At 50.0% G+C, this 10,386-nt stretch overlaps 1 protein-coding gene across 1 annotated transcript; it reads right to left on the bottom strand.

Annotated features, from left to right (window-relative positions):
* Nucleotides 1-3,243: 3,243 nt before the first annotated feature.
* Nucleotides 3,244-9,817, bottom strand: PPP1R3B (protein phosphatase 1 regulatory subunit 3B). The gene is made up of 2 exons (XM_075029967.1): nucleotides 9,756-9,817; nucleotides 3,244-6,739 (listed from the first exon to the last, which is right to left on the bottom strand). The coding sequence occupies exons 1-2, from the start codon at nucleotides 9,767-9,769 to the stop codon at nucleotides 5,848-5,850; spliced, it is 906 nt and encodes a 301-aa protein (XP_074886068.1). The 5' UTR covers nucleotides 9,770-9,817; the 3' UTR covers nucleotides 3,244-5,847.
* Between the last annotated feature and the right edge of the window lie 569 nt (nucleotides 9,818-10,386).

Raw genomic sequence — 10,386 nt, 5'->3', positions numbered from 1 at the left:
TGCTGACTGCTGCCGGGAAATGATGCACTCGGTCTTCCTCCCCTCTTATGCTACTGCTGCCCTCTGTTAGCAAGGCAAACACATCTTCCACAGGTCACTCTCCACTTCGAGCGCCTGCAAAAGCTACATTTAACACCAAAGAAAAATTTGCTCCAGCAGCAATCCACTATCTGGATGCATTTATACTCACATGGTTTGGCAGAGACATTTTTCCTACCCTCTGCATCTTACCCTGCTGTAGGCAGTTTTTCACCTGAGCATCCCCCATGCTGAGTCTAGCCTGGCAAACATCTAAAGCAAGAATATGGAGTGCTCATACAGCATCTGTACAGAGACACAGACAGACGGCAGGCTGAACTGTTCTCATTGGGTTTGAAAGCAGTCAGCTTCTCTTGGATTTCCCACATTTTTGCTCATCACCTCCTCACTTTCAGTATCATGTGTCTTTTAGCTGTAGCTCTGCTCGCACTGTTGTCTGGTGCTCAGTTAGCAACAGAGCCTCACTTTCTGATTAAGCAGGGCCATGAGCTAAGCATGTCTTGAAACATGAACTCAAGGCTCTTCTTCAATACATGAGCAGCCTCAAAGAGAACTTTTTCAGCCTGTCACCAGCCCTGCTCTGCAAGCTGGACAAGGCTGGGGACAACTCTGGCAGTCCATATTCCCCAGCAAGGACCTTCTTAGAAAGCATGAGAATGGGAAGAGAGCAGCAAACTCTCACCTGTGCTCTTCCTGGGATGCTTGGCTCTACTTTTAACAAACTTCTTATACAGTTTTGACCCTGTTCTGCCAGGATGCGGGTGCAGAGAGCCCATACCCTGCCTTTGTCACTGCATCCAGGACTTGCAATCCAGTATGCTCTAGATGAGGGTGCTGTGGTGGCAGTGGTTCAGCAGAGCTGCTCCCCTGTAAGACAGCATCCCTGGGCCAGTGGGCGATTGTGCTTGGCAAAGGGAGTTGGATATGGACCAGGGGAACACCTGGCCCCCTCCCCTTTAAAGAACTGTCCGTGGAGCACAGACTTGGCAAACCTGAACCTCCAAACACCTCAGCCGAGATCAACATGATATCCCAGCTTAATTATCTCTGCCAAGAGGTGGCACTGAAAACCCTCAGGATACAGAGGCTTGGGAACCTCAGAGCAAAGCCTAAGGGGGTGGGGAATGCCAGGAGCACTCTAAGAAATCTTTGTATATTAAACAGCAAGCACACAATCACACCTGCCACCAAGGGCTTTATGAATGCAGTAATTGCAGTGTCTGTATCCTCTTGCAAGTAACACCTGGGCATTAGGAGAGAAACCCAAAAGCTCTCTTGGCCCTTCTAATGCTTGCACATCTCAGCAGCCCCAGATGTCAGCAGGCATAGCTTGGACTTCCTTATCTCACAAACAGAAACCGTCATCACATGGGGTTTTCGGCCACAAAACTGTTACAGGAAATCGCTGACTGCAGTTGTCTCACTCATGAGCTTGGGCCAGTGTTGGGATGTGAAAGTAGCCACGGCCAAGCCACCTGAATCACCTGGGGATGTGCTGGGGCAGGGGGAGGAGCACAAATAGCTTTTAAAAATATTTATTTTTTCCCCCTGCAACCAGAAAAACAATATCAGATGGCCTTTTAAAAGAGGTCTGTGTTGTATGTTTGATTAAAAGAACAGTAGTAAAATATATATATATATATCTCTGAAGCATTTTTAATGGTGCTTAACAGCTGTTGGTTAGATGTGGCACTGACAGAATTTGGGGAGAAAAGGGAGTGGCAAATGGTTGCCAAGAAAGGGAAGCCCTTTGCCTTATACTACTTCTCATGGCATAACTGCTATGAGGCAGGGGATTACATGCAGGGTTTCTCTCCTACCTACCTGCATGTGAAAAATCACACACACATAAATTTTCACCCCCCTCAGCCTGTGCTGTTCCCTTTCCCAGGACCCCAGCACTCCTACTGCAGAGCTCTCAGCTGCCTTTGGGCAGATCTGCCACCCCTGGAAGAATCCCACCACAAAGACAACACCAGAAGGGCCTCTGGACACAAACAGCAGCCAACGCAGGCTCCCCTGAGCCACAGGGGAGGAAAACATCACAGACCAGCAAGAAACACCATGCAATACTCTTTTCCCAGGTGCATGCAAATTCCATACTCCTCTGTCAAGGGGAGCAGCTTCACCACTTGGTGGAAGAGCTCACACTCCACTGGGTCAGCACGCTTGGTTTTGTGATGCAAAGACTGGGGGAGGGAGCTGAGAAACCAAAAGCTTTACCTTACCCAGCTGCTGCTGAAAGCAAAACACCCTGGAAAGATAGTTCATCTTCTGAAAGCAAGAGACTCAGAAATAGCCACAGTCAGAAGGTGCTCAGTTTTATTTCTGTATAGAGCAAGGGCTAAGCTCACACCCTGTAAGGCTTTGTAGCAGGATAGGAAGTACTGCCTGCATAGTCCCTCAAGCCAGCCTACACCAAGACTGTATGTGCTTTTTTTCCCCCCTCCCCCCAGCTTGCTTTCTTCTCTTGTCTGTAAGTGGCAAAAGCCACCCAACTCAGAGGTTGGCTGTTGGAAATGCAACACTTTCAGGGCATCACCAAGACCTCATCTTTGTGGTGAAAGCCAGGTCACATCCTGCAACTAGCCATGGCTGGCATTTACACTAGAGTTGTTCCCTCTCTGTAAAGGGGCACCTTTCCTGCCAGTGCTTTTTATTGCAGTGACAACAGGAAAAACCTAGTTTGAGGTGAAGGGTCTAACTGTCACTTGATCCTGGTATTAGAAAAGAGCCTGACCCTCCTACTGCAACAGCTCTCCTTGTACCCGTCACACCCCAGTACCCAGGCAGAGAGAAAGCATTGATGCCAGATCAAGCCAGGTAGGGGTAAGGACTGAGCCTGACCTGAAACAAATGCAGAAAAACCTGAAAAGGCTGTTTGTGGCACTACAAGCAGGGAAAGAGTGAAGAGCAGCTCAGGAACACAGCGGTTAGTGGGGAAACTTAAGCACAAAGGCAAGGGCCTGGCTCCTCCGCTCCTTCCCACAGCTGCAGAGGCTCTGGAAGCATTTGTGTTGGCAGGAAGGCAGCAGGAATAGGCAGCTCTTTCCTGTGGCAGGCAGCAGAGTCCACTGCGGATACGTGCTCCTCCCTGCCAATGGCCACTTGCAGGAAGCTGGTCCTGTGTCCAAATCACAGGACAAATCCCCAGCCCCGTGGGTGTTTAAATAAGACGACGATACACAGCCAACATTTTGCTCCACCTTTATTTTAACAATCAGATAAAAACAGGACTATAGTTTTAAAAGAGTCATTACATGGCAATTATAAAGTGCATTTTCCACTTGAATGTTGTGTACAAAAATATCTTTTAAAAAACAAACATGCAAAACAACCCACAAGGCACTTCCAGGCCTAGAGCGAGGAGAGCAACTCCTCGCTACTACGTTCACATTGGCAATGGAAAAAGGGAAAATGGAAAGGCCACAAGTAATATTTTTAAACCACTATTGGTCAAATAGTCAGTCAAAAAAAAAGCTTTTACTTATGGCATTGCTCCTCTAGCTTATATTTCACATTCCTCCCTAAGTACACCCCATCCGCAGCCTGAAAATGAACAGGCCCATAAGGAGATACCACCATCCACAGCACCCCAGACACATGCCTTGTTTCAGCCCACAAACAGCTCTCCATAGGCATGACAGCATGCCAGGAGAACATGACTTTTCTACAGTCAGTGCCTTATAGCATTAACACCATACACTAAATAAAATAAAAAGGAAAAAAAAGATCAGTGTCACTCAGACTTGCTTTAAGTTTAAAACCAGGTTCAAGCCAAGCTAGGCAACAGTCCCTTCAAGAGATACCAGATGCAGGTTGTAAGAGCTGGCTTGGGAAGCTGTTTGAACAGAGGAACCAAGCCTGATGAGTTCTGGGCTAGCAAGTAGATTTACCACCTCAACTAAGTGATCAAGCATAGTAATGACATGCATTGGTGTTGGGTTTTGAAAAAGCAGCAGTTGAAGGCTAGCTCTTGTCCCTTTTGGCATCCAACAGTGATCATCTAGGTTAGGGTAAAACAGCTTGTAAGTATTATATACAGTAGTCTCCAGAATTAAAAGCTAGCTTTAAAAAGTTGAGTAGTCTAGCCCATTGCTTCTCTCCAGCCCATCCATAGGCTATTATAGGCACCCAAAAAACTATATAAAGCTTATGCACTAGAAAAAAAGATTCCCTTGACCTGTTTCTACAAACTATTCAGCACTCTCCCTTTGAGCTGAGGGATGAAGTTATTCTGCTCAACTAGCACGCAAGAAGCTTTGTGAGGCTGTTTGGCACTGCACAAGCTGGCCACCTCACCTCAGCACAGGCCCAGAAGAGAAGCCCCCTCTTTGAAGATAGGGACGGCTCACATCGGTGATTTCTTTCACATCCAGGGGCAGCGTCAGGATAACCCCACATCTCACATTCCTCACAGTTAGTTCTTTGCCCAGGTGGGGTGAGCCACTTCTTACAGACACAGAGATGCAAAGTTTGGGCATTTACAAGTCGGAATGGCAGCTACTGCTACAACAGCTAGGGAAGCCCAGCATGTTGATATTAATCCAGTATAGCCACAGCATCCTCACATGTGAGCAGTGCCATGCCATTAGCTGCCAAGCAGTCTGTGTCACAGAATAACAAACCATTAGGAGATCTTTTTTAAAAGCAACATCATTTCCAAAGCCTGTTTATCCCAACGCATTGCTGGGATTGCATGTACCACCCCTTTCTCAGTCAAGGCACTTCTACCACAGTAGGTACACAACAGTCACTTTCTTATAACAGGACACAGCATAGAGTAGCCATGTGGTCCATTTGTGTTTAGCTCCTGCAACACCTGAGCACAGCCTCCTGCACAGGACTGTGGGCCCCAGCTGGACAAAACCCTGTTTTACAGTCCACAGGAGGAAGAACTGCATTTTCAGTGCCCAGCACGGCCAACAGCTGACTTCAGATGTCCATCACAGGGGAAAAGCATCATCAATCACTTGTGATAAAAGAAACAGGAGGGTTTTGAAGGCAGCAGTCAAGGCTGTCAACCCACAGCAGTGTTACAAGCACCACACAGCTAATCTCTATTTTTGGTAACACCAAGGGTATAATGAGAGTTTTTCAAGATCAGCTGATAAAACAACTGGTGACTAAGCATATCAGATCCTCTCCCACAGGCACATACATCTCCTAATATGGCCAGCTGTAGGGCCACATTTCCTGTCATCACAGTTGCATTTTCATTTCCAAAACACCCTTTCTGCCTCCAGTAGGAAGGACCTCACACAAAGACACATGCAAGGAGAGGGCTTTGTTCCCCGTAAGCTGACCATTCTACTACCTGACAGGCACAGGCCAGCTTTGCAAGGAGAACCCTGCAGCTGAAGTACAGCTCACTAAAAACATAATACTAGAACATATTTTGAAAAAAGCCTTTTAACACTAGGCAAGCAATACAAACCAGCCACCACTACATAGCTTGGACAGACAATATATGCACGGTAGTGTTTCCCTGGAGACTAGCAGCTTTATAGAAGAGGAAGGAGTAGCAGCACTGAAGAGATACATGAGCAACAGCTCCTGGTCCTTTGAGCACCTGGAGAGCCAGTTATCTGAGCTGAGGCAGGGAAGGCTGCCCTTTACGCCTGCCAGAGATGCTTCCCTGACTATAAGCCCACTGCCAGCAGAGCACATATGGTTTTGCCGGGAGGCTTATGCAGAGCTACAGGAATCCATACTTCTTCCACCTTTCCGTACACCTCGTCTTCAGACCAGCTTCCAGGCCTGCAGACACACCAGCAACAGTTAGTAAATCAGGACTTTGTCCTTCGGTCAATAGTAAGGCCCTAGCTTCTCATAGCCCGAATAGCTGGGCCACTCAGGAAAGAGGCCGTAGGAGCACCGAGGGCTTCCAAACTGGTCAAAGGCACTGCCAAAGTCAGGGCCCTGTGGGGGGCGGACAGCTTCTTGGGCAGACTTCAGTTCTGACCGTATGATCCTGTAATTTGTGCCCTTGTTGCTGTCCCAGTACACCTTCCCATTGCACTCAAAGGAGATGGCAAACTCTACTCTTTCATGGGATTGAATTCCCTCAGGCAAGCTGATGTCAAAGGAAAATGTGTCCCGATCTGACCCTCCATACGTATCCTTGACATACTGGCATGGGTAATCTACAAAGTTTTTCCAGGTGTCAAACGTCATCCTGATCTTCACAGTCTTTTCAAAAGCGAGGTTCCTCACCTTCACTGTTCCCACAACAGATCGCTCCTTTAGTATACAGTTCTCAAGGCAGACACAGTCTGCCTGGAGGCGGTTTCTGAAGTCCAGGTAGTCCACAGAGGGCTGAACAAAATCCAGGACAAAGCTGTCCCTCTCCACGGTTGTCAGGCCCATGATGTTGTCTATCAGCTCAGTGATGTTGAAAGGAATATCTAGCGGATCATCAAACTCTGAGAACACCTTCACCATCGTCAAAGCGAAGCCTCTGCTATCTGCAAACGACACCCTCTTCTTCACTTTGTTGTGTGTGAAGGAGTTTGCTGCCTCTTCTGGTCCATTCAGTGTAGTTTTGCTACTCAGCTGGATGCACGGCCGCAACGGCTTGCTTGGCTTTGGAGCAATTTTGTAGGCACACTTCTCTCTCTGCAAGGGTGAGGAGCATAGGTATAGCTGCATTGCTACATCCACAGCCATTGCTTGTTTGTGAGGAAAATAGTCTAATACTCTGGAAGATGAGAAGAAGGGTTAGTTGATGTTAGAAAAGCATTTTAATATGACTTTTGTCAGACAAATGCTACACCACTTCCCCCCTAGCCATCCCAAAGAAACTTGCTTCCATCAACTCCACAAGTCCCTCATCAAGCTTAATTAAAGGCAGGTACTTGCATGGTGTGATTTACAGACACTGTGAGAAACATGCTACAGCAGAAGTGGCAGGACCAGAGCCTGTTGTGCCCTTGAACAAGATCTCTTCCAATTGCTACAGGGACAGAGTAACAATTCGAAGACACACACAGGCACTGCCCTACTAGGCTAGCAATAACAGGCTCTAGAGCATTTCTGACCTAAAGCAAAACCCATGGCTCAGTCCTGCTGATGTCCACAAAATCAAGAGATTATCAAATTCCAGTGCTACATAAAGCAGTATTCCTGCTGTGCTCTCCTCCCTCCAGGGATGACTCTCCCCATAGCATCAGATGCTTTTGTAGGAGCAGGAACTCAGTTTGCCACAAGCTGCTGTATGCAACTGACCTCACCTTTCATAAACCCCAAGTGTCTGGTATTTTTAGAGGCTAAAAAGCACTCGTTTGGTTGAGCTACGTACTTTGCTCATCACTGTCTCCTAGAACTGCTCCATTTAAAGTATCTGCAAGTGGTATTGTAACGATAGCAACAATCTGATACAGCAGCAGGGTAGAGACTTGGGCAACATAACTCAGCACCTACAGAGGAGCCTCTTTCTTCTCTCTACTGCACTTCAAAACAGATGTCAGCTCAGATGGCCCAGCAGATTTTACCTCCAACACAGACTTCACACCTCAAGCCTCCACAGCACTTGTGCTGAGCCCCTGGGAAACACCTCTATAGCCACAGGGCTCTGCCAAACACAACTCACCTACTCAAGGTCAACCAAGCCTTTGGAAGCAAGTCTGTCCCCAAAAAGGCACAGGCCATGTGCCCCTCTACCACAGCCTCTCCTCCTCCAGCATCCAGCCCATTCCTCCAGGGATGCAGCACCATCCAACTCTGTGCACCCACTCTAGGGCAGCTCCCACTCAGCACCTTGCCAGATGTAACCCTGGAGATGCCTCTACAGCCAGGCAGCTCCCAAAACATCGTACCTATCGCTCCGGGCCTTGCACTGAGGTTAGGCTGGATGCTTTTGGCAGACTCTTTGGCCTGGCTCTGGATAAACTGCTGGACAGATTTATCACACACATCCCCCTTAAGTCAGTTGCGTTGCAGCTGACCTTAAACACAGAGTATTCCCTCAATAAAAATCCCCTGTTTGGCTGCAGGCCAGGCTCCAAAGCTGCTCCCACTGTGCAGAGCAGGACAAGCCAGCAGCAGTAGCAGCGGCTGCCGGCCACATGATGCGGCAGAGCTCCAGCTGCCAAAGCCATGCACAGCAAGCTCTAGTACTTGATTGCTGCCCCCGTGCCAAGAAAAAGCAAGAGCTACGCTCTCCAAATTGGTGCTTTAACTCCCCACCCTGCAACAGCAACAGAGCAGCTCTGAGCAGGCTTTCACAGCATCCATTCAGCAAGGGCATATGTTTATTCAGAGCACATGTGCCAAAGTTTGCTTCCCAACACACCCACCAGCTAACTCCTTTGGTATCGCCTCCTTCAGCCTCCTTTCAGCTCAAGGGCAGCTGTAGAAGACAGACAGCAGATCCACTTGTCTGCTAACATCATTCTGCTCATCTCTACCTGGTTTTGCTAAGTTTTTATTCACACACACTTTATATAGGTCATTTCCTCCTTTAAATTAAGGCAGCCTTCAATGCTTCTCTCTTACTTGGGCCAATTTCATCCACATAGCATCTTTTCCCAGGGAAATTTATTTAGCTGAATTCCCATAACTGCTGAGACGTCAGATTTCTTATTAAGCTTTGGTTACTTCACAATTTTTAGAATGAAAAGGTATGAAATATCCAGCCTGATTTGCATTACTTGGAGCTTTTTTCCAAGCTAAGAATTACAGTAAGAGCTTTTCAGACCCACAATTAGGCTGAGCTCCATGCTTTTACAAACTGTCTTTTTCAGCTCATTTGATACCCCAGACATCTCCTTCTGTACTTGAGAGCTTACTGATGCCCAACTCACAGCCCACAGAGGAAGGTTTCCCTTTTGGGGCTAGCGTTGGCTGTCTTGAACTTCAGATGCTTTGAAGGTGGGATCAGGGAAATAGTTTTGAGAGCTCACGCAGAAAAGCGAGCTCTAGGAAGCAAGCAGTGCAAGGCAGGCAGCCCTATGCAGGTACAGGGGCCAATTCCTTTCCCCTTCCTCTCAAGGAGCGAACAGACTAGATTCTGTCTCTGGACATCTTCCCGCAGCTTTACCCTCTCCAGAAGAGGATGTCACTGCTCACTCTTCCCTCCTCCATTTCTAGGAACGAGAAGCAAGACAGAGCAAAGGAATTATTTACACCTACATTTATCAAAACCCTTCGATTGCCTCTATTCTGCTTCCAGTGCTGTCTGTAAAGAGACAACCCTCTCGCAGAGGGCTCGACACACAGCAGCTGCTAAGCCAGAAGTTTTTAGATGTGACATGCTGCTGGAAGAAGTGGCACTCGGGTTTTCTGCCCTCTTCTCCTCTCCGGTTCAGGAAAAGCCGAGCTGTTCTGAGGGCACGGCCCACTTGTCACCAGCACTTACCCGGGGTCCGGGCAATATGTTAGCCCCGCTGCAGTCTGTCCCCTCTACAACCAAAAGCAGCGCTGCAAACCCGGGCCAAGACCCGCCGCCCGGCCCCGCGGGGGCTCCAGGACACCCTCGGCGAGTCCGGCGGAGGGGCACCCCGCCGCCCCGCTCCCGGCTCACCCGGGGAGCCAAGCCAAGACGGTCCCCGCTCCCCCCGGTAGCGGCACCCCGGTCGGGGAGCGCTGATACCGTTCCCGCGCACCCGAGGGGGCTGCGACCCCGCACCGCCGGACACGGCAGGCACCCGGGGAAGCCAAACGCCAGCAGCGGAAAGAAGGAAGAAAGGAAGACGCGAGCCCCACAGGGACCATACCTGGTGCAGTGCATGAGGCCAGCCACTACATTCCCCCGCCCCCCCGCCCCGGCTCGCCGCCACAGCGCGGGCAGCGCCGGACCCGGCGCCTTAAGACCTCCCGCCCGCACCGCCCCTCCCCGCCCGCCGGGCCAGCCCGCGCCGCAGCCAATGAGCGCTCTCCGAACGCGGCGGGGGGCCAATAGGCCGCCGGGCGCCCGGCACGCGCAGGGCCGGGGGCAGCGGCGGGGCAGCCCGTGGGGGATGCAGCGGCGGGGGGCGCCCGTCGGCTCCTGAGGAGCAGGGGTGGGGGAGCGGCAGCGCTTCCCGGGGTCTTCAGACCTGAAGGACCCTCTCCTTTGTGGAGCGATCTTGCTAAGGCAGCCCCCTCCGCCTTTCCCCGAGCAAGGCTGGCTTGCGTCGGCAGAAGGTGGAAGCTCCGTGTCAGGCTTTGGATGCTCCCAGTCCCTCTCTGTCCTGCGGCAACGCCTGGCTCCCGTGCCACGGTGCCGTCCCTGCCTCTCTGGGAGGGCAGAGTGGGGCTTCGTGGACGTCGCAAATAAGCAGATGAGGGCTAAACCTACAGGAACGTGTTCTTGAGGCAGAAAGGCCTTTTTGGGGCGCTGATCCTTCTCGGCTGAGCTAGTCCTGG

Source organism: Buteo buteo, chromosome 1 (assembly GCF_964188355.1).
Source record: "Buteo buteo chromosome 1, bButBut1.hap1.1, whole genome shotgun sequence".
NCBI lineage: Eukaryota > Metazoa > Chordata > Aves > Accipitriformes > Accipitridae > Buteo > Buteo buteo.
This window is presented reverse-complemented; position numbering and strand designations above follow the sequence as displayed.